We start from the raw sequence: 24,512 nt of genomic DNA on the forward strand, positions 1-24,512 counted from the left end.
TAAATAGTTGCCACTATTTAAGCTGCAACCCTCGTATAAGAGGAGAATATAAGCTTTTAAAATGTGGTGCTACAAAAGAATTCTGAGTATTAAATGGATAGATCACATAACTAATGAGGAGGTACTGAATAGAATGAGGAGAAGAGAAATTTGTGGTAGAACCTGACCAGAAGAAGGGATCGGTTGATAGGGCACATTCTGAGGCAGCAAGGGGTCACCAGTTTAGTATTGAAGGGAAAATTGCAGAGGTAGACCAAGAGATGAATACAGTAAGCAGATTAAGAAGGATATAGGTCGCAGTAGTTACTCGGAGATGAAGAGGCTTGCAGAGGATAGAGTAGCTTGGAAAGCTGCATCAAACCAGTCTTTGGATTGAAGTCCACAACAACACGAATACAGCAACAACAACAAAAACAATGTTAGTGATACATACTAAACTGAACATTCATGATATAATAGTTATTACCAAATAGTTGTTTATGCACCTTCATTTATGTGGTATTATAGACCTTAAACTGGTCTGTAAAGTCGATATTTCTTTGTCAACTTTCGTGTTTGCAGATTTTTTTAAATATATTTTAGGCTCAATTTAATCTGTTACCTTGCACTTTCCCTGAAGTTTCAAGCATGGTTCATTCATGTGGAAGCTGGTATCTAACAGGTGTGCACCAGCTTTATCTTTTTCAGTGAGAAAAACACGTATTTCATTTCGGACCTTATAAAAATGGAACAGGACTTTGTGGCAGCTGAGCCTCCTCACTGCATCATGATAAGGCAAGTCACAGAGTTCAAATCAGTTTCTTCAAGAAAGGCTTGGAACTGATGGTGATTGAGTGCCTATTTCTGAATGTAGTTCACCACTGAAACAACTGGTTTCACTATGCAAGAAATATCTCAGGCCTTCTCACAGAGTGCTTGCTGATATATGATGCAGTGTATGAACAGACAACCTAGAATTTACAAGCCTTCCAACTGAGTTCTGATCTACCCCACCAGACCCTTCCTCATGACAACCATTTTTTTGTTCATCAACTGTAACACCTCAAAGCTGATACCTTTTAATTTTATAGTTTTGCATATTTTTTTCTTTTCTTCCTTAAAAATGTTGTCATCCCACACATGCTGCAAATAGATGCCAATTCTTATATTATCTGAAATTTAAATTGACACCATGAACACGAGAGGTTGTGACATACTTGAGAGGTCAGTAGACGTAAACAGTGTCAGAGAATATCCAAGTAGTTCCTAATTTCCTCGCATATCTGTAGCATAATGTTCTCTCCAATTTTCTGTATTCTCCAAACAAGTTAACTTGCCAGAAGCTGTCACTTTCAAACAAACAGGCTTTCTTAGGACACACATGTTCTGCTTCCACCACACACTCTTTGATGAAGCTGTCATCAGTAAATGGTTTTCCTCATTGTGCCATCTTGTGCACTATTTTGTAACTTGCTCAAGCAACGGATTCGTTTCCAGCATCTTTTTCATCAAGAGAATTTTTTCTTTTTTAGTTTTGTTTCATAGAAGACATACATTCCGCAAGGCATAACTTTTGAAAAAACTTTTAATATTTTGATAGATTTTTTTGGTAATGATGCCAAAGATTCTTCAAAGCGGCAACACTTGTGCTGCATACCTCGTAAATAGTTTTCTGGTCCTTTGTTTCCTCAAAAAATGACTCCATTCATCATTCTTCATTGAAACAGCAACACTTGGTGCCCACTTTTCCTTTCTTAGGAGCAATAGTGAAGGATGAAGTAAATCCAGTCTGAACATGCAAAATACATTGCATGTAATTAAAGTCTTGGGAAGGAGCAAAATAAGCAAACAGTTCAGTGAACAAGAAAAAGTAGATATAGTAATTAAAAATGTAACACTGTAAGTTTAGGCATGTAGCAGCTGGGAGGTTCTGCTTGTATGAAGCTCTCCTAGTATTTTAAATGTTATGTTTAAATTTCAGTTGTACCACATTATCTCATGTTCCATACATTTTATTAAGCAGATTAAAGTACCATTTCAGGTTGTACTTTGGTGATCCCTTTCACTAGGGGAGAATGGTGACAGGTAATTGATCAGTGAGCTGAATTTTGACTGAGTTTTATCCTTGACCCTTAATTTATCAGTAAGGACTTCAGTAAATTTTCCAAGCACTTGAAGACATTGATGGGCCTCAGTTTTGCTTAGATGAGCTACATTAAAAGTAACAACTCCGTCTTTTAACATTACACGCCATTCAATAGAAAATATCTTTCATTAGGCTGAAACTTGAAAAGAAACTCTGTACTTGGATAATCCAAAATGAATTCTGTCTTCTTTCAAAAATCATAACCAAACAGTACATTAGTTGACAGATCCTCCTTGACAACAGTTAAACATAGTGGCTGTGGCGGCATGTGAATCCCTAATAAACATGGATCTCGCCTAACACAGAAAACAACTCACCAACAACCATGCAACATTTCTCAGTTACTTCCTGTGAAGAAGGAAGTTTACAAATGTGAAGATGCTTGCTATACCAATGATAATCTAGCAAAGAGATAAAAATGGAAATGAGCGTGTGGCATTGTTGGCCAGGAGGCCCCATCCGGTGAAGTTCGGCTGCCGAGTGCAAGTCTTGTTTCCGTCGATGCCATATTGGTTGACTTGTGTGCCAGTGATGAGGATGAAATGATGTTGAGGACAACACAACACCCAATCCACGAGTGGAGAAAATCTCCAACATGACTGGGAATCGAACCCGGGCCCGCTGCATGGGAGGCAAGCATGTAACCAACTAGCTAAGCAGGCGGACTAGCAAAGAGATGTTTCTACCAGAGTCAAGTAAAGCACATGTTGGATCATGATTTACAGTGGTACAAACAAATGGTAAAGTTGAGCTAGAAATGCCATTTACCTTATTGCAGCTCTTGAGCTGCCCACAGCACTTCTTACCGAGAACCACCATCCAATAGTGTCAGCTCCATTTGACCATGCTTATGGTACTGGACAGTCTCATACTAGGTGAACTGGTTCATTGCACCAAAAACTAGTTGTACTGTCAGATGCCACATGTTTTATCATCAGGGTGCATATTTTTGCTATAAAGATCTCCAACCTAGGTTCGCGAATGCTGCACTTTCATCATGAACTGGGTGTTTTCTATACTCGCCACTGCTTTATCTAACCCAGCAAAGGTCTCCAGTTTATTAGTGAAGGTGCTACATGGCTAGACTTCTGAACACATACCTGTAGAATATTATTTGCTGCCACCAATATTGAAACCCTAAAGCAAAACTTATTTTTAATTCTACTTGAAAAGTTTCCCTCTAGCAATTTTTTTACAGAAGCCAACAAATGGCTCACCCATATCAAGGGGCTCAGCTACTATTCTGCTTCATTTACCACAAGCTAACAAGAAAATAATTTGAAATATGACAGAATAGGTAATTTGCAGGACTTCTGCCTGATTTTACAAACAAATGGTTAACCACAAAATATCTACAATCTCACTGTTCATGTCTATTAATAACTTATCAATGCTCTGTACTATTGGCTGAAGTGCATTATTTAATTTGTTAAAGATTTTCCATTTACCCAAACAATTCCTACCTGATGTTCCTAACCTCTCACCGAGAGTCAGGAAGCGAACCATCTTCGTTCCACGTAGAAGTATCTTGCCAACTCAGCAAACTGGCATCAAGTTGTAACTGAATGCTTTTACTATGCAGCTATTCAATAAGAGGGACTTGTTTAGAATCTGTATTTATCATACTGAAAGCCTGATTGTGGTTACACAAATAGTTCCTATAGCCCTGAATTCTAAAGACCTGTGAACAAGAAGGTACAGTTCCCTGCAGTAACTCAATATTTGCCTGCACACCAGGCAGCAAAATACCACATAAAGTTCAGGCATCACCCACCTCACCAGTCTTGAGGTAGTAGTCCAGTGGACTGTGCAAACATCGACTTAACTTGACCACATTGCCTTGTACAGGTAGGCAACATGTCGTGAGCTCGTATTGGATTTTGCCCTTGATCAGGTAAGGTATCCCCAGTACAGTTCTCGTGTCCACAGCCAGTACCACCTTAGTCATTTGAAATCAACCAAACAAGAAGTACACTTTGCCAACACTGAACGAAATTATTCCCCACAAAAAATTGATAATTTATTTTTCTAATATCAGCACACTATCTGCACTACATTCTGCTTTCATTGAAATGGCATGGTGCTTGGATCTGGAAGTGATAAGGTGCTGAGAATTAAGAAAGTGATCATTTTCAGTGTTTTTATTTGTCATGGAGGCTGAATTTAACATGAACAACGACAAGCTTGCCACGGAGGCCAAATGTAACGTAAAAATGGTGAACAGTCAAGCTCAAGGAAACACCACAAAAAGTTAGCAAAACCTTAAATTACTGTCCTTTGTATATTCCAGAGAATTCCCTTTTTATTTTATAACAAATCAGATCATCTCAATTTGAAAAGCATCATAAAATCAGGCACTCAGTGGATTTAACAATTATTTTGGCTGCTTGAAAATCACTTCAGACATTTAATAAAAAATTTCATGAAAGCAGAACATGTAACTTTTTTATTATTGACCAACAAAGGATAAATTCAAAGCAAATAAAGGAGCTAAAATGCACGGATTAGGCAATGCAGGATAGCCAGCTTTCGCACCCAGGCCCCAAATGGTTGGTCAGTTCAGTACAGATTTAAAATACACACATAGAATATATTAGATTTGCATAACAAATAAATGGAAAATAGCACATGGGCCTCCAACCATGACAGAGAAAATCAGGGTGACAACTGAGCGTGCTTGACCTTCAGATACTTTTAACAGAGTTAAATTTATACAACAAAATAAATTACAATATTCACATGTGACTTTTAATACCGATGGAGGAACTCAGAAATAAGTAACTAAGCCTGTTTTTCGTACAAGTTTTTAAAGTCAGCTGATGATGAAACATATTAAAGATGCCTAAACATAGAAAATATGTGCATCAGTAATGCAGATAAAAGCAAATCTTCCTGGATCAGGTACTCACAAACCAGAACTAGGTAAAATGCAAGCCCTGTTACAATCAAATCCATGTTTAACTTAGGTATGTTCTTAATGCTGAGATGCTGATCCACATTAAGAGCATTGGCCACAATAGTGGCCGGTAGTATACTAATATTTTTGGAGCATCTTTCATATAGTACTTCATTATAGATAACTGCATTCTCTGCAAGGTATTTGATTTTACTATTAAGTAATAGGTGAATATGGACAGGGGGTGCGCAATGAAAGTGCGTGGTAGAATTTTGCACAGAGCATAATCTAATCATAGCTAACACTTGGTTTAAGAATCGTGAAAGAATGTTGTATATGTGGAAGAGGCCTGGAGACACTGGAAGGTTTCAGATAGAGTATGTAATGGTTAGACAGAGATTTAGGAACCAGGTTTTAAATTGTAAGAAATTTCCAGCGGCAGATGTGGACTCAGACCACAATTTATTGGTTATGAACTGAACTGTAGATTAAAACTGAAGAAACTGGGAAAAAGTAGTAATGTAGAGAGTTTCAGAGAGAGCATTAGGGAATGATTTACAAGAACAGGGAAGGAAATACAATAGAAGAAGAATGGGTAGCTCTGAGAGATAAATTAGTGAAGGCAGCAGAGGATCAAGTAGGTAAAAAGGCAAGGGCTAGTAGAATCTTTGGGTAACAGGAGAGAGATTGAATTTAATAGATGAAAGGAGAAAATATAAAAATGCAGTAAATGAAGCAGACAAAAGAAATACAAACGTCTCAAAAAGAGATCGACATAAGTGCAAAATGTCTTAGCAGGGATGGCTAAAGGACAAATGCAAGGATGTAGAGGCTTATATCACTAGGGGTAGAAAAATTAAAGAGACCTTTGGAGAAAAGAGACCTGTACGAGTATCAAGAGCTCAGTTGGAAAACCAGTCATTAGCAAAGATGGGAAGGTGGAAAGGTGGAAGGAGTATATAGAGGGTCTGCACAAGGCCGATGCACTTGAGGACAATATTATGGAAATTGAAGAGGATGTGGATGGAGATGAAATGGGAGAGTTTATACTGCGTGAAGAATTTAACAAAGCACTGAAATGCTTAAGTTGAAACAAGACCCTGGGAGTAGACAGCATTCCATTAGAACTAATGATAGCCTTGGGAGAGCCAGTCATGACAAAACTCTACCATCTGGTGAGCAAAGTGTATAAGACTGGTGAAATACCCTCAGACTCCAAGAAGAATGCAATAATTCCAATCCCCCCCCCCCCCCCCCCCCCAAAAAAAAAAAAAAAAAAAAAAAAAAAAAAAATAGGCAGGCATTGTCAGGTATGAAAATTACCGAACTATCAGTTTAATATGTCACGGCTGCAAAATACTCACATGAATTCCTTACAGATGAATGGAAAACCTGGAAGAAGCTGACGTCAGGGAAGATCAGTTTGGATTCCATAGAAATGTTGGAACACGTGAGGCTTATCTTAGGAAATTTATTAAGAAAAGGCAAACCTACATTTCTAGCATTTGTAGACTTGGAAAAAGCTTTTGACAGTGTTGACTGGAATATTCTCTTTCAAATTCTGAAGGTGGCAGCGGGGGTGAATTAAGGGAGCGAAAGGCTATTTACTACAATTTGGTCAGAAACCAGATGGCAGTTATAAGAGTTGAGGGGCATGAACGGGAAGCAGTGGTTGAGAAGGGAGTGAGACAGAGTTTGTAACCTATCTCTGATGTTATTCAATCTGTATATTGAGCAAGCAGTAAAGGAAACAAAAGGAAAATTTGGGGTAGGACTTAAAATCCATGGAGAAGAAATCAAAGCTTTGAGGTTTGTGGAAGACATTGTAATTCTGTCAGAGACAGCAAAGGACTTGGAAGAGCAGTTGAACGGAATGGTCAGTGTCTTGAAAGAAGGGTATAAGATGAACATCAACAAGATTAAAACGAGGATAATGGAATGTAGTTGAATTAAATCAGGTGATGCTGAGGGAATTAGATTAGGAAATGGGACACTTAAAGTAGCAGATGAGTTCTGCTATTTGGGGAGCAAAATAACTGATGATGGTCAAAGTAGAGAGGATATAAAATGTAGACTGGCTACAGCAAGGAAAGCGTTTCTGAAGAAGAGAAATTTGTTACCATGAAGTATAGATTTAAGTGTCAGGAAGTCCTTGTATGAAGGTATTTGTATGGAGTGTAGCCATGTATGTAAGTGAAACATGGACGATAAATAGCTTAAACATGGAGAGAATAGAAGCTTTTGAAATGTGGTGCTACAGAAGAATGCTGAAGATTAGATGGGTAGATCACGTAACTAATGAGGAGGTACTGAATAGAATTGGGGAGAAAAGGAATTTTGTGGCCCAAAATGACTAGAAGAAGGGATCGGTTGGTAGGCCAAGTTCTGACTCATCGAAGGAACACCAGTTTAGTGCCGGAGGGTAAAAATCGTAGAGGGAGACCAAGAGATGAATACAGTGAGCAGATTCAGAAGGATGTAGATCGCTGTAGTTACAGAGATGAAAAAGCTTGCAGAGGATAGAGTAGCATGGAGAGCTGCATCAAACCAGTCTCTAGACTGAACCCCGCAACAAACAGTGTATGCAAGGTCATTAATATATACAACATGAACTGCATGGGTTCCTACACTCTTCCCAGGGGCACACTCAAAGTTAATTCTACATTTGATGATGGCTCGCCATCCAAGATAACATGTTGTGTCCTCTGTACCAAAAAAGGCCTCAATCCAGTCACAAATTTCACTTGATAGCCCATGTGCTAGTACTTTTGGCAATAAGTGTAATTGTGGTTCTGAGTCAAATGCTTTTCTGAAATCGAGAAATACAGCATCTACCTAATTGCCTTGATCCAAAGCTTTCAGTATGTCATGTAATAAAAGTGCTAGTTGGGTTTCACATGATCAATGTTTTCGAAATTCATGCTGGCCGGCATTGACGAGGTCATTCTGTTCAAGATATGTTTGAGCTCAGAATATGTTCCAAGATTATATAACAAGTTGATATCGTGGATATTGGACAGTAGTTTTATGGATCACTTCTAGTCCCCTTTTTGTAGATGGATGTGACCTGTGCTATTTTCCAAGAACTGGGTATGGTTTTTTGTTTAAGGGATCTACGATAGAATAGTTAGAAGAGAGACTAACTCGGCCACAAATTCAGTATAGAATCTGGCAGGGATTCCATCAGTGCTTGGAGCTTTGTTCAGTTTTAATGATTTCAGCTGCTTCTCAACACCACTGACACTTATTTTTTTTCATCTTTTCAGTAGTGTGTGGATTAAATTGGGGCAATTCTCCTGCATTTTCCTTTGTAAAACATCATTTGAAAATTGAGTTAAGCATTTCAGCTTTGCTTTAATACCTTCAATTTCACTTTCTGTCTCATTTGCTAGGGACTGGACACTAACTTTGGTTCCGTTAACAGCCTTTACATATGACCAGAATTCCTTTGGATTCTGTGAATGATCACGTGACAGTATTCTGCTACAGTAGTCACTGAATGCATCACACATTGCTCTCTTGAAAGCCAAACACATTTCATTCAGCATCCCCCCCTCTATAGCCCTAGGCTTTGTTTTACACCTATTGTGCTGTAATCTCTGTTTCTTAATCCCTGTTTGTTTAGAAATTTCTTTACTGTGATGTATACCATGGAGGTTTGCGACCACTATGAACTGTTCTACTGGGTACATATCTATCCACTGCATGACCAACTATTTTAAACTTATGCCTGAGTTCCTGTAAATGCTCCTGCCCTGAGCTGAAATATTCAATTTCCTACCATATTTTTATCTAGTTTACTGAATATATACATCTTTCTGCTTGTTTTAGTTGTACTTTGGTAATCATTGTTGCCTCATCCGCAACATGGTCACCGATACCAGTTTCGATGTGGACATTCTGCAAGAGGTGAGGTCTATTTCTTGCCATTAGATCAGAAATACTTCCATCATGAGTGGGGTTCCTAACTATCTTTTCTATGTAGTTTTCAGAAAAGGCATTTAGTAAAGCTTCACAGAATGTCTTATCACACCCACCACTAACAAACTGTTAATTTTCCCAGTTAATTGTTGAATGATTAAAGTGTCCACTGGTAATTGCAGTGTGATTGGGGAACTTTCGTACAAGTGAAGTGAAGTTTTCTCTAAAGTTTTCGGTTACATCAGGAGATGAGTCTGGGGGGTGATAGGAGGATCCGGTTATCATACCCAGTCCTGATACTGAGTCTTGCCCAAACAATCTCATATGCAGCTTCAATTTCTACTTCGGTGGATTTGTTGTCTACTGTGACAAAAACACCATCTCCATTTCCCATTTGTCTATCCTTTCGATGTACACTTAAATTTTCCCAAAAAATCTCACTCCTATCAATTTCGGGTTTCAACCAGCTTTCTGTACCTAATATTATGTGAGCTTCACTGCTTTTCATGAGAGCTTCAAACTCTGGCACTTCATTGTGAATTCTTCAGCAGTTTATCATTATGATTTTAATAGTCTCGCTTATGGGAGGTATTTCTTTCAGTCTTACACTGATACTTCTGGGTTTCCTACAGCTATTGTTATCTGGATTGGATGGTGAGTCGCCTGATCTAAGAAACCCTTGTGTGCACCCCCCACACAGTCAGCTACCTGAGTAGCAGCCTCTGATGTGCAGTTTGCATCTGACCTATTTTGAGGGGGCTGTACAATTCTCAACACTATGGCGCAAGTCAAAGAAGTCGCAGCGTAGCTTGTCACAAAACCTTCAGAGTCTCTGATTCAGTCCTTCCACTCAACTCAGAACCAAAGGGCCACAATTAGTTCTGGCAACAATGCTGCTGATTGTGAGCTTCATTGAAACTCGATACACAAGGCTGGGCTTTTCAGCCTTCTCTGCCAGTCGCTGGAATGATCCAAGAATGACCTCAGAACCCAGACGACAGGCATCATTTGTTCCAACGTGTGCCACAGTCTGCAGTTGCTTGCATTTTCCAAAAATGGCTGCTGTTCAGCATGTTGAATCATGGCCTCCGGCATGCAGACGGAAGTTTCTTCAAAACAGTGTTGCGATTTTTGCTTTGGACCACAAAAAGTTACTAGTTGGTGGTACTTTGTCATTTAAATATTTTATTATGTGGTTGCAAAATTGATAACTGAGCCTTGAAGTGGAAAGATCTTTCAGGACCAATTGCTTGGTCTCAAATACAGTGGTGTGATGGGCTGGAGTTTATCATATTATTTGGGATGTTGGCTATAGTGACAAACTGAACTATAGTGTGGCACAAGTCTGGATTATGTTGAAAGGAGGTAGTTTGGGTGGGAGTCAGCAAAGCTACAAATCTGTTGATGGGATAATATCTATATTATTTTTATGGCATCCATTTTATGCACAGTGAATTTCAGTGAGTTGTTCAGGTCACTGTAATATCAGTTAGAGCAGATGAGTGGTGTTGGCAGATTCTACATTCACTTAATATATGAGAATGAGCATGTACTTCGTAGACCTAAAAGAGAGTTAAGAGTCAGGGTGAAATAAACTTTATTGCATTAGCAGTGTTACTTTATTTGAAAATATTTTACTTCTGTTCCAGATTTTTATGTGATAGATTGCTTTTCACACACTAATATTGTGATAGTTATGTGTAGCTAAATGTTTAAGTGTCAGAATACAAATCCAAAGATGAGATTTGATCATCAGTTGGCCCTGTTCTTGCACTCCTCCCTCCTCTTTCTGCATATTGCTTCTTTCCCCTCTGGAAATGACTTTCATATGTGAAAATGCTGAGTTTTATTTTGTTTAAAGTCCACATTAAACTGTAGCTCTCTTTAACTGGCTGAGTGAGTCAGTTTTAAGGTAGAAATATGGCTACATCAAACCACATAGCCTACAGCAGGACCATGCCTGGTGAAGCACTGGGGTTTTCAGGCCAGCTTTTGCCTTGAAGACAGCCTTCCCTTACTAGTGTTGATGACTGTTTCAAAGTTGTTGGTTCCCAGTATACCAATGTGAAGAACAGGCAGTAAAGTGTGGTGCAAAAAGAACACATGGATTTCAAACTAGTATAATTGGCTGTATTTCGCTCACATACAATATGTACTCACATTACTACAGTTGGTAATGTACCCAATGTACAAATTGTCACTTTTTCACATTTCAAAGATAATGGGAGGCAGATAGAGACCTTCTTCCTGAATACATGTTAACAGTCTTTCTTCAAAGTTCACCATCACTTTCGTCAATAAATCATGTGAAACAGCAGTAATTTTTTGATGTATTGTAACTTTCACGTCATTGCATGTGTGAGGTTTGTTGCAGTACAGTACCAGCAGATCTGGTATGCATGTTGGCCAGTGGACATTGCCTAAACATGAGATCATGTATTGGGGAAATGTTTCTCGAACAGCTGCCATCAAATCATTAACCATGTGAGTTGTGGCCACACAAAATTGTGTAGCATTGCAACATAACATGCAGCACTCACTATTACACTAACACTGCCTACTTCAAAAACATAACACCCAACGATTCCCAATTTGGACACTCCACACCACACTGTCACTTTTGCAGTGTGCAGTACTTTTTACTGCACTTGTTGTGGGTTGTCTGCTGCCCAATAGTGACAGTTTTGTTTGTTTACATAACCACATACATGAAGGTGCACTTCATTGCTCATCATCAATACATCATCAGCAGTAAGAACAACAAGCATTCTCTCACAAAACTGTCTCTGTTCATCATAATCACAGTCGTGAATCTTCTGCATGATCATAATTTTGTAAGGATGAAAATGTAACTCATCCTTCAGGATGTGCTGCACTGAGCGACGAGACGAGCCCAGAGTTGGAGCTCGCTGCGTAGTGGAGCAACAAGGACTTTACTCTATCGACATTTCCTTGCATTCAAACCACGTGAGGATGTCTGCTTCATTACTGATCCAGCTGTGCGAAAAGAGGCAAGCCAATGCAGTATTGTGTTGCAATCAAGTATCGAACCATTTCATGGAACATGTGAAGTGCGTATGGAAAAGCCATTGAACTGTGATCGTAGACTCATTACTTTTGAAGAAATGTTCAACAGCAAAGAGGTGGTGGTGAACTGTTCATTACGCCACTGTTACTGAAACTGGGCACTGTAGCCTACAAAATAAGATGTCGCCCACCCTGCCATTCCACTCCCACCACTGGTACTACGCAAGACAAATTCGTGCATTCTTTTTGTGCCACCGTGTATTTATTTGTAGTATGAGATCTGCGGGAGAGGACATAGACTTACTAATTTTAAGTTCTCTTTTGTATAATAATATTAATTTTTTTATGGAATCATTTTTGTCAGAACATTCACTCTTAAGAAGAGTTACTGCACATAGGCTAAGGGAAGTAGCTGTACCAATAGAAGTCGAATTGCCTTGGTCAATGCTGCCAGCGTTTTCGGTGCAGCCAATGTGGTGCAGCCAATGTAGTAACACATATTTAACAGATATGATAGTGTTTCCAGTATGTCTGTGTACTCTTAAATAAAAGTGAAAGTCATACGAAAAAATCACAGAAGTGTTGCATGTAATTGAGTTTGAAATAGTTTAAATTTATTGATATGTATAATGAAGTCACTATTTGCCCACAATATTGAAAACTAATGTTGGTAGGGAGCAGAAGCAAATGAATATTGATCTGAAATAAAGTCTTTCAACTTTTATCACAACATCTACTACCATCAGCCACCACATAATGGCAAACAAAGAGGAATGTGTAGTGTTAGTTGGCAGCTTTGACCAGTGACACAGGAAACATGCAACAAATGTTGTAAAGAACATGGTTATATAATATGATATCAGTGGTGATTTTTTCAAACGGGGTAAACTGCAGATCAGTCTGTCACCGTAACTAGGCAATTGGTTTTCACATTTATTGGCTTTGCCAACTAACAACCGAACTGTAAAAGTATGCACCAAGAGATGACTTTGCCACATTCGTTAACATTACATCACAGGTCAAAGCCAGTGCCTCTTATTAGATAATCCTCTTGACCCTTGTGGCTATTGTTAGTGAACAGTTAATAATTTCTTCTCATTGCAGTCTGAGCTCAGCCTACATTAATTGAGCTTTTCTTAAGGGTCCGAAGGTTAGGTTGACCCAGATCTCGATTCCTCACATTTCTCAGCTAACCTCTTCACAACATAACAGCAGTATCCCACATCCTTGACAATTTGCTGTGTGTACTCATATCACAGCCTGCTCCTAATATTATATCAACCATTCCTTCAACTACTATTCTGTCTATCCATCCGATCTTTAAGTCTCCTGTAAAACTATATTTCAAAGGCTTATAATTATTTCATTTATGAATTTCTCACTGTTCATGTTTTAAACCCATGCAGAACTTTGTCCCTAACACAATATTTCAAACCGTTTGTTGATTATGTTTCTGAATGGTATGAAGATATGCAAGGGAGACATGATGAAAATGAATGAAGGTAAGTTATCACTGAAGAAATAAAGTCATTGGAACTTAATGAGGTGAAGGGGTTGACTGAGTGCAGAGAAGAAACCAGTTGATAACAAATGGGTCTTCAAAATTAAACATAATCAAGGTGGAGATACTTAAAGGTATCAGGTAGGCTTGTAATCAGAGGCTGTCCTGAGAGAGAGGGTTATGATTATGATGAAATGTGTGTGCCTATTTCACATTTGGCTGCATTAGAACACTGGTGTTAACCATTGTTGAAGAGGATCTATATATACACCAAATGGATGTCAAAAATGCTGTTCTGTACGAGGAACTAAATAAAGATCCCTCAAGGTGTCGCAGATCGAAAAAAAAGTCTTCACACATTCAAAAAGGCCATATATGGTTGAAACAGGTTCTTCATGCATGGAATGCAACATTTGATAATTTTGTCAAGAGAATTGAACTGTTTGTGTGTATACAGCTTGGAAGATATAAGAGTGCAGCTTCCATTATATGTATGTGCCATTATAATTGATTAGATTAGATTCAGTTTTCATTCCGTAGACCCATAAAAAAAAATGAAATTATTCTCATGGGGTGTGGAACATTGCGGTGGCCCAGTGTAATGTTACCGTTTTCGTGGACTTACTTGATGAAGAATGCTGGTTCTGCTTTCTTGCAGCGCCGATGTCTTCTACTAGCACCGGATGCTTCTCCGAAGATTTCACTGCTAGGAAGGGGAAATTTTCACTCTCTCGCTCTCTCTCTCTTCTTATTTAAAAAATGCGCTACTCTTGGAATATCCTTCAATGCAGCAGAACATATTTATTTCCACTTTGTACAAAAAACAACTAAAATTTATAATGTAAGCCCACACGTTACCGGGCACCCAGAATCAGTTAATTACCCATTTTTGAACACAATTAATACATAAGCTTTAATCGTGGCTGACTACCCACATCCGGTCCACGTACTCTGAACAGCAGTTCAGTGTCTAATGAACAGTCTATCTCGAGTCACTCCATTTGCTTTTCAATGATACAAAGCTACATTACTCTTTGCAGCCGGCCACGGACCTTCCGGGCCGTATTTAATTATTCTTGGCAGGTCGCGCTGAACACTTGCCAGCGCCAATGAGTTATCTCCCTTCCAGTTTCGCCTGCACAAGCAATAAATGGGTGCAGTATCCCATGCTCATCCTTACGCCCTACTTTAAAATAATGCGTGTTCGAAACGGCTGGAACACAAGTGTCTCCAGACTTTCGTAAAATTCTGGGGGCACTACAACATGTCAGAAAGTATAACATAAAAACATAAAACATTTGAATATAATTCTTACTATCCTGATCGTTTGTCAGGAGATTGTCAAAATAGGTGAATACTATGCGGTAAACTGGAACAGCTAATATTTAGAGAGTAAACATGCCGTCAGAACAAAACATTGTTATGCACTATTAATAAATCTATCATACACAAAATACCCGTTGTGACGAAGTGCTGTCAAAACTGAAATTTTTACTTAAGCTGGCTTAACAGTCTCTGTTAAGGTATTCATCTATAGAGTAGAAGGAGTTGCCTATCAGAACATCTTTCAAACTCTGTTTAAACCATGCTTTATCTGAGACCAAGTTTTTAATGGTTGCCGGCAATTCATTAAAAATGTGTGTTCCTGAATATTGGACCCCTTTTTGGACCAGGGTAAGTTATTTTAGGTCTTTATCTACATTGTTCTTATTCCTAGTATTGACACTATGTATTGAGGTATTGGTTGGAAATAGAGATATATTACTTGCAACAAATTTCATTATGGAATAAATATACTGAGACACAGTGGTTAGATACAAAGTTCCTTGAACAGGTTTCTGTATGATCATCTTGAATTTACACCACAAATTATTTTTATCACATAAAATTGGTTTGATGAGTTACCCCAGAATATGATCCTGTACAACATAATAGAATGAAAGTAAGCAAAGTATTCGAGTTTTTTTTATATTTATGTCTCCTACATCTGACATCATTCTCACTACAAATACGGACTTGTTTAGGTGCTTAAGCAATTATGTAATATGCCCTTCCCCAACTGAATTTATTATCGAGTTGAAATCCCAGAAATTTAACACTTTGAGCCTCTCTGATCTGCACATCTTATGTTATACACATGCTGGAAGGAAATTTCTTACAGATTCTGAACTGCAATAATAATGGGTCTTTTCAAAGTTTAACGACAGTGAATTATCTTCAAACCCTCTAATAATGTTAGTGAAAAATTGATTAGCAGCTGTTTCTTAATCCGTGTACTTGAGTTGCTACTTATTTCAATGTTAGTGTCATCTGCAAGTAACTCTGATGAGAGAAACCAGATTAAAAATGATCTGGAAAATCAGTTTTGTGTGTGAGATAAGAGGTAACTTAAATCATTTATGTAGTTTATTGTTGGTTGTCAAGTGTTAAAAGTTTCTTGAGCTCATTCAGAAATCAATAAATTTTATCAGAAGTTCATCATATAAATCATTATTACTAAAAGTAAAATGGTAATTTGTGTGCTGGAGAGCTGCCTGCAGCTTTCTAAATTTTATCAGTGTCTGTATTGAGTAGTGTAAAATTTCTTATTTGTTACATAAAGAAAATACATGCCTGAAATTTTTATATTTCCACATTTTTAGGAGTACTTTCTAAATTTGTGATCACGTGAGAGGAAATATCAGTTGAACAGCAACTTTTGGTTCACTTCTCCCAATATCATCAATTGTTGTAGGTAACTGTTTTGTCCAGCCATCTTTTTGAGAAGCTTCTACCACTGTTTTCTACAGGGAACTCTCACTGCAAACAAAACTAGAGCAGTACAGTTTATTGTTAGCAAGTTCATAAATTTGCTTGTGTTACATTATCAAACAGGTGTGATTATAAATATACAAAAGTGAAGATTTTGTACTCTCTTGTCAGGAAGCAGTATGAACAATATTCATCTGTTTGTACCTTATATTTGCAGTGCAATTATTATTCTTTTCAGACTGATGACATCCCTCCACCAAAGGCTGATTTCTCTGCGCCTCCTCCGTATGATGCAGGAGCAAAGCTACCTACATATGAAGAAGTTCAGCGAGAGAAAAGTTTACAGGGGGAATCCAGCAGAGTACCTTTGGCATTTCTTGCTATTGACACTGAAGCAGCTGACAACGAAAATGGGTCAGGTCTTCTTGGAACAGACTTCATGTTTTTCACATCATTCTTAGGTGAGCTGTACTTTTCATTGATATCTTAGACATAGCGCTTGCATTTTGATTAGTAGTTGGAGACAGCTGCGAAAAGGCTGAATATATTGACTGCTAGACTGCTAACATCATCGGAAGTTACCGTACTCTTGCTGTGCTCACTTGTGTTATAGTAGTGGATATCATGCTTTTGTCTCTTCATCTTGGTTTTGTTCATAAACGATACCACAAATTGCTGAAAGAAGTTTCATTAAATAACCTTTTTACCAATAAGGATTCAGCACTGTTAAAGGAGAGTATTTCGATACAGCAGTTCATGATATTATTTGATACTTAGAAGTAAACTAGGAATAAGGTAAAATGGTTCTTTATATTGCCTTCCAAATATTGTTTGCAGTTTTTGTGTGTCTATATTTGGACAATATTCTCCCTGTTTGTCTTCTCATCCATTAATGATACAAACTTTGTAAAGAACATCCATTTTTAAGTTTTCTTTGGTCATTAAGAAAGTGTTCTTATTTGTTTCATTATATTCGGGCTTTTGGTGCTGTGGGTGATATCTTGTGATGTTACTGTCATCATTTGGTACTGAGCTAAACAAGGTGGCATCTTGTTGACAATTCATCTTGTATGAGCACACCTCCCTTTGATGATGATGTTGCCTTTCATTCTGTTCTGTTGATATCCAGAGTGAGCTGACATTTAGTCTTTCTGTTTATCATAGTAGAATGCAAACATTACCAGTTCCACTCTCAGCTAGTCAGTCTTCAGAGTAGCTTCAAGTGCATACTTACCATTGCAAAAACAGTGATGACATCCATATCTCTAGTATGAAAATAGTTTTATTTCACACTTTTATTCTAAAAATAAAACAAAACACTGAGCATTACTTATGGGATATCTACTATAATTTTGACAGTTGTTTTTCAAAATTTGACTTCCTATATCTTAATCATATTTCCTTATAATTTTAATATTAATGATCAATCAAAAGCGTGATAACCCTACTGATATACATTTGTTTTGGCACAACCTGTTTCATTCAACAACATGAGGTAACCTAGTTATGTCAATATCATGTCATGTATAGCATTAGAGGCAAAATCTGGAAAAGACGATCACACAAACATTCCACCAACCTGCTGGCAGAAGTATAGCAGGCTCACAGAGTCTGGTGTATACAACATGCCGTGTCACACGCACCTACTGCTCGCCATGCTTTTCCAGGCAGTCGGCAGAATATTATAGGTGATTGTCACATAGATTTTGTCTCTGATGTTACACAAAAAGGCTAGACCTCTTAAAACATGGTTTTGACACAACTTGGCAACATGATGACATGGTGATGATGATGTAACCAATGAAAGCAGTTGTGACAATAAATGTGTATTAATATGGCTATGGTGTTTCTCATTAATCATTAATATTAGTACCTGTCAGCTGTGGAGCTCAAAATGATCAAGATTATTACTCGTTTTATCATATAACCAAACAAAATTCAAAAAATGGCATGAAATGCTCCTGCTTGCAGAGATATGTTAACTTGGATAATGCAGCATCTGGTTAATGTGAGGATACTGATCTTACAAATATCTGTATTTCTTACTATAAGACCAACATTCCTAGCATCATTCTAAAGATTTTCTCTTCTGGAAGGTAGGTAATAAACAGTGCATGGTGCTATAGAAAACAGTTTTCAGAAAAATGAAAAGGAGAGTAAATGCTTGAAAGTAATTGGCATTTATGCAAATTATAGGCACACACTCTATCCACAGCTCCAGGACATAAAAATTGAATTGACTGACTGTTTCCCTTGAGTCGTCCTAACAAGAAACTGTGTGAAAGAAACTTTCAGCTGCTGCACAAAACTGAATCTGACCATGATTTTCATTCTTTTGATAGAGCTTTGCATTTTGATTGAGACATGTCACCAAACTTTTGAGGGATTCCAAGTCCTGGGTATCATGATGGTCCAAGATAGAACAGCCAATGTGGTTTATGCTCAGGTCACTGGTGACATCTTTTATTTGTGTGACACAATTCAGGTACTGTCTGAGATAGACCATTCTGCAAGCCATTGGACATTGTTGGTATCCAGAATGAAAGTTTCACTCTGCAGTGGAATGTGTGCTGATATGAAACTTCCTGACAGATTAAAACTGTGTGTTGGACCGTGACTCATAACTGGGACCTTTGCCTTTCACAAGAGGGTGCTGTACTGACTGAGCTACTCAAGCATGATTCATAACTTGTCCTTACAGCTTTACTTCCACTAGTACCTTGTCTGCTATCTTCCCAACTTCACAGAAGTTCTGCAAACTTGCAGGACTAGCACTCCTGGAAGAAAGGATATTGTGGAGACATGGCTTTGCCTTAGCCTGGGGAATGTTTCCAGAAATGAAGTGTTCATATAGGCTGTGACCAATTTAGTAAAGTTGTTAGAGGCAGGTTCATAATCTCTAACATGGGTGCAAAATGAAACATCCCACACGCTGTGGCTAAGCCATGTCTCCACAATATACTTCCTTCCAGTAGTGTTAGTCTTGCAAGTTTTGCATGAAAAATGGAAATGAGCATGTGGCATCATCGGCCAGGAGGCGCCATTCAGGAAAGTTCGGCCGCCAAGTGCAAGTCTTACTTCAGACGATGCCACATTGGGCGACTTGCGCGCCAGTGATGAGGATGAAATGATGATGAGGACAACACAGCACCCAGTCCCCAAGTGGAGAAAATCTCCAACCCACCCAGGAATCGTATCCAGGCCCGCTTGCATGGGAGGCGAGCACTTTACCACTCAGCTAAGCAGGCGGACTGTTTTGCAAGAGAATTCTGTGAAGTTTGGAAAGTAGGAGACAAGGTACTGGCAGAAGTAAAACTGTGATGACAGGTTGTGCGTGGGTAGTTCAATTTGTAGAGTACTTTACCACAAATGGCAAAGGTCCATAAGTTTGAATCTCAGTCTGGCAGACAGTTTTAATCTGCTAAGAAGTTTCATCCCCGGGCTGATGTAAAAGACATCTGCACAATATCAGTGACTTTTAATTGGAGGGGAGTACACCCAGCATCATTATCTCATACTCTGCATCAACTTGCTCTCTCTCTCTCTCTCTCTCTCTCTCTCTCTCTCTGTGTGTGTGTGTGTGTGTGTGTGTGTGTGTGTGTGTGTGTGTGTGTGTGTGTGTGTGTGTGTGGTTTTTTTTTTTCTAGTAGTGGTTACACACACACTGAAGGATTCTGTGACTCCTGCACAGACCTGAGATTTCATTATGTTAATCGTATGGATGGTGAAACAGATCTGGTGTCAGGTAGTGTGCTGTGTTCTTAGTCCTTGTCCTTACAACCGATGCGTCAGTGTCTGTTCATCTATTCCATGGGCACATTTCCTTGTTTGGTTTTGTGTGGTTATATGTACTATTGTATCCGGTCAATTTTCATTTTAGTTACTCTTTTCTGTATGTTATGATTGGATAATATCGATGATAGTCTTACTGTTTTGTATGTGGAGAAAATTTGAGAAGAAGTGTTCAAATAAATCGTGACCAATGTAGTAAAGTTTTTAGGAGCAGGTTCATAATCTCTAACATGTGTGCATGTTATTACATAACAGTACAAGCATTTCCGTTTCAGAAACCATTAGTGGCTTTTTCATTAGCACACTGAACTCGCATTTGGGAGAATGAAGGGTCAAACCACCTCCATCCGGCCATCCAGATTTGTATTTTCCATGATTGTCCTAAATTGCTCCAGGCAAATGTCAGGATGGTTCTTTTGAAAGCACATGGCTGATTTTCTTCCCCAGTCTTGTCACAATTCGAGCGTATGCTCTGTTTCTAATGACCTCGATGCCATTGGAACATTAAGTTCCATCTTCCTTTCATTTTTCTTTCCTCACAACTGTTATTTCTTTCTTTCCCATATATCTCATTCTCCTCTTTCCTTTCAATCTCGTATATGCACTTTTACACAGTATCAAATGTTTCTTTATAAATGTTTATGCAGTTAATGGATGTTTATTGCAACAGAATACTTGTCTTTTTCAGTTGCTTTTTTATTCAACTGGATTGGATTTTTGTTGCTGATGTGCTTCTGTCACACAATTGCTGCAAGATATGGAGCTCTTTCCGGTTTTGGTCTTTCACTTGCCAAGTGGACCTTGATTGTGAAACACTCAACAGACTTGGCTTCACGTGAGAATAGTTGGTTGTGGTGGATAATCATGACTTTTGGTAAGCTGCTTTTCGTATAGAGTTTGAATCTTTCTGTACTGTTAAATAGAATATTGTAGAAAAACTGTAAAATTCTTTGATTCCATTTAATAGAGAGGGGTGGAGTAATTTGTAGCTTGTATTACCCAGGATTTGCAGTGCTTCAGATACAGTAACTGACAAAAAAAAAGTGGAGCACCCAAAAGATATGGCTGGATGTTAACATAACTTCATACAAGTACACACTGTTGTCTAATATGTAAATGATTAGAATTCAACTCTCTGTGACAGGTAGAACATCCACTGGAGTGGATTATTATTTCTAATGTTTAGTGTTGTTACCAGATCTGGTAGGGTATATGAAAGGCAAGAACAGTGTTAGATGTTGTGTGGTCATATTGAATGACATGGAGATGCCACATATTTGTGTAGGATATAGATAGTGAAGTTCCAGATTCTGGTACTAGACAGGCAAATCTGGCCCGTGTCATCCTCTGCCAATGGCATCATCGCCATTGGCATCATTGGATAAGGTGTGGAGGTGTATGTTCAGCACACCACTTTCCCAGTCATTGTCAGGTTCCTTGATGTCAGAACTGCTACTGATCAGTCGAGTAACTCCTTGTTGGCCTAACGAGGCTGCATGCACCCCTTCCCACCAAGGAAAAAATCCCTTGTGGTATGAGGAATCAAACCAGGATCCCCCATATGGACATGTTTGTTTATGACTGTGTTATCAGCACCTGAGAGAGTTTTAGGGGCCCTCAAACTGTGTCTCCAAATGGTCAGAAATGGTCAGCTGGTTGAATCATGAAATATGCCGATCTGTGGGGCATTCAGGTGTGACAGTGGTATGGTAATGTGAGGACAGGCACACTCATCATCAAGGTTTTGGTCGACCTAGTCTGATCACCAGGAGAGAATCGCCTTATTGTGCAGCAAGCACATTGTAGGCCGTTCACATCATTGCTTGCCATGAAAGAACAAGTAATAGACTCCGTCCAGTATTCTGTGTCATCCCACACCATTAGTCAGTGACTGTCTGTAACCAGACTAGGGAATTACTGCCCCACATGTAAATTGCCATTGACAACCCAACATCAATGGATACAGTCGGAGTGGTCCTGTGACCGAGAAGCAAGGACTGTTTGTGTGTGGCGTGTGTTGAGTTCAGTAACAAATCACAGTTCCGCACTACCCTAGATAACCATTTTCAGCAAATATGGCAGCGATCTGGGGAGAAATCCTATTTTTCTAATGTTTTGGATAGGTGCAGCGGTATTACTTGTGGTGTAGGGAGACATAGCATATGACTTCAGGTCATGACTGGTAATGACTGATGGTGCTCTGATGGCACAACAGTACATCACGGACATCCTGTGTCCTCAAGTGTTTCCTCCCATGCAACAATGTAGTGTCATTTTTCAACAGGACAATGCTCATCCACATGTGATAGTTGTCTCTACGAGCTATCTGTGTGATGTTGAGGTACTCTCGTGACCAGCAAGGTCCCTAGATCCGTTCCTGATAGAACACGTGTGAGACCAGATTGGACGTCATCTCCATGCCAGTGCCAGTATCCAGGATATCGAGGACCAGTCACAATAGTTGTGGGGCCAACTTGCCTCAGAAGATGATACAACAGCTTTATGGTACCCTTCCCAACCAAATCAGTGTGTGCATCCAGTTTAGAGGCATGCAACGTCATAGCGATAAGTTGGCTCATACTGCCAAGTTCTTTGTAAATTTAACTCAGTTTTGTAACCACTGAATAACATCACATATCCTGTCACAGATGAAGTTTCATTTTGTGCCCTTTTCCCCTTCTGGGTGCTTCTGTTTTTTTGGTCAGGCAGTGTATTTTGCAGCCACTATTTGAAGTTTATGTGGATGTATCGTTAAGTTCTCTGTATTTATTAATTTTTTGCAGGTTTGTTGATATGCGTACGTGCCATAATTCAATATCTGAAGATTAAAAGAGGTTGGCGACTTTTGTCTGGCAGTGCGCAGGAACGGCTGCTCTTCTTCTATTAATTTTTAATTTCTTTTTAGCTCTACGTAAAATCCTTCACTGCAGCATCTTTGCCTCAGTAATGATTATAATTGTTCCCAGTTTTCGTGTGAGTGTCGTACAGTTCTAGTTTCTGCAATGAGCCATACTTTTTTTATTTTATGTTTAAAGGAAAGGGGCAACTGCTTTCAATAAATTAAGTGACCCAAGTCTCAGATCAACAATATGTTGTGCTGCAGTAATTATTCTTGACACGCTATGGCTTTTATTTTGCTATGAAATATTGGAGCATAATTAAAGTCTGTGTCACAGTATCACACAAGGGTCACACAGAAAGCATACAGAAACTGTGTGCCATGAGTAAGAATTTTTTAGAGGTGCTTTTTAAGTAGAAAAATTATCCTCCACAAAAAAAGGGAAACAGCTTGCCTATAAATGTAAAATGTGGTTTCAGGCATCATAGAATATTGGCTTTAGTGACTGTAGGCACAACACATGAAATAAAAATTTGTGGTGATATTTAGATGCTGGGACACTTTTGTAAAATGAATTTAAAAAATGCAACTTTAGTCCTATAATAAGGTTGATTTCTAGGCTGTAAGCAATTTATATCTAAGGGTATGACTAAAAGCAGTGACAACATTTTGCACAGTTGTGTTGTTTTTGTGCACCATGCTCTTATTGTGATTATTTTTCAATGGTACTTAACAAGTATATAGGACTTTTTTGTTAGTATTTGCACACAGTGTTAAAAATGCTGTGTGTTTGGCGCTTATTGTCAAGCATCTCCCGGTGTTTATACTTAAAATACATTCCTCTAAGTAACCATGAATGTATAAAGTAGATGATGTGAAGGTTGCAACAACTCTCACAGTATTTGGGGCTAGGCCTAAAATTAAAATTTAACTTATGAAGTTTGAAAATGTGATTTGTATCTCCAGTCATATAATTTTAGGGAGCACTTTTTGTAAGTAATAAAACAGGTTTTTTTCTGTTTTGTTAGTTGTCACAGCAGTCATAAAGTTGTACTTAACACGTCTTATTTTTAAAAAAATTTGTAGAGAAGTGTAATAGGCTTTTCCTGAAAGGAAAAATAAAAAAAACTTTGTTTATTATTAGTCATGAAAAATACACAATTGAGACATCAGAGTCTCTTCTAATAATGATGTGAATATATTTTATTGTTCTCATTAAACTCTTTCCTCAACATTTTGTCTAAGAGTAATGACTTTTTACTTATCACATCTCCATACCTTTTCCCCTCAACCATGTATAAATGATTCATAATTTGGCTTGTGTGCTGTTGATCCATGAAGTTGCAAGTGTAATAGTTTCATGGTGCAATGCACGGTCATCTCCAAGAGCTGATATTGATTTCAATATGTGTATATAACATACCCTTTCAATAGATATACAAGAAGCACTGAATAAAGATAACACCTGTCCAAAATTTGGGTTTTTCAGGCTTCATTAAAAAAACGGTAGAGGAGATAAGATGCTGTACATTTTGTCGTCACGAGTTATCACAATGGATATAAAAACTGAGATGAGTGTTCTACAGTTTGAAAAATACAAAATTGATTATTTGGAATATATTCATGCATAGTTGCATGCTTGAATAGAATGTAAATTAAG

The 24,512-nt window shown here is 38.4% G+C and overlaps 1 protein-coding gene across 1 annotated transcript in view; it reads left to right on the forward strand.

The window, feature by feature from the left end:
* Positions 1-24,086, forward strand: part of LOC126412624 (NEDD4 family-interacting protein 1-like) — a 57,944-nt gene extending 33,858 nt beyond the window's left edge. Inside the window, exons 3-5 of the mRNA XM_050082299.1 lie at positions 16,460-16,682; positions 20,702-20,887; positions 22,797-24,086. Of these exons, the coding sequence (XP_049938256.1) occupies positions 16,460-16,682; positions 20,702-20,887; positions 22,797-22,900 (513 nt within the window). The 3' untranslated portion in view covers positions 22,901-24,086. The remainder of the gene's footprint in view (positions 1-16,459; positions 16,683-20,701; positions 20,888-22,796) is intronic.
* Positions 24,087-24,512: the final 426 nt, after the last annotated feature.

The sequence above is a fragment of the Schistocerca serialis genome, chromosome 7 (genome assembly GCF_023864345.2).
Source record: "Schistocerca serialis cubense isolate TAMUIC-IGC-003099 chromosome 7, iqSchSeri2.2, whole genome shotgun sequence".
Classification (NCBI taxonomy): Eukaryota; Metazoa; Arthropoda; class Insecta; order Orthoptera; family Acrididae; genus Schistocerca; species Schistocerca serialis.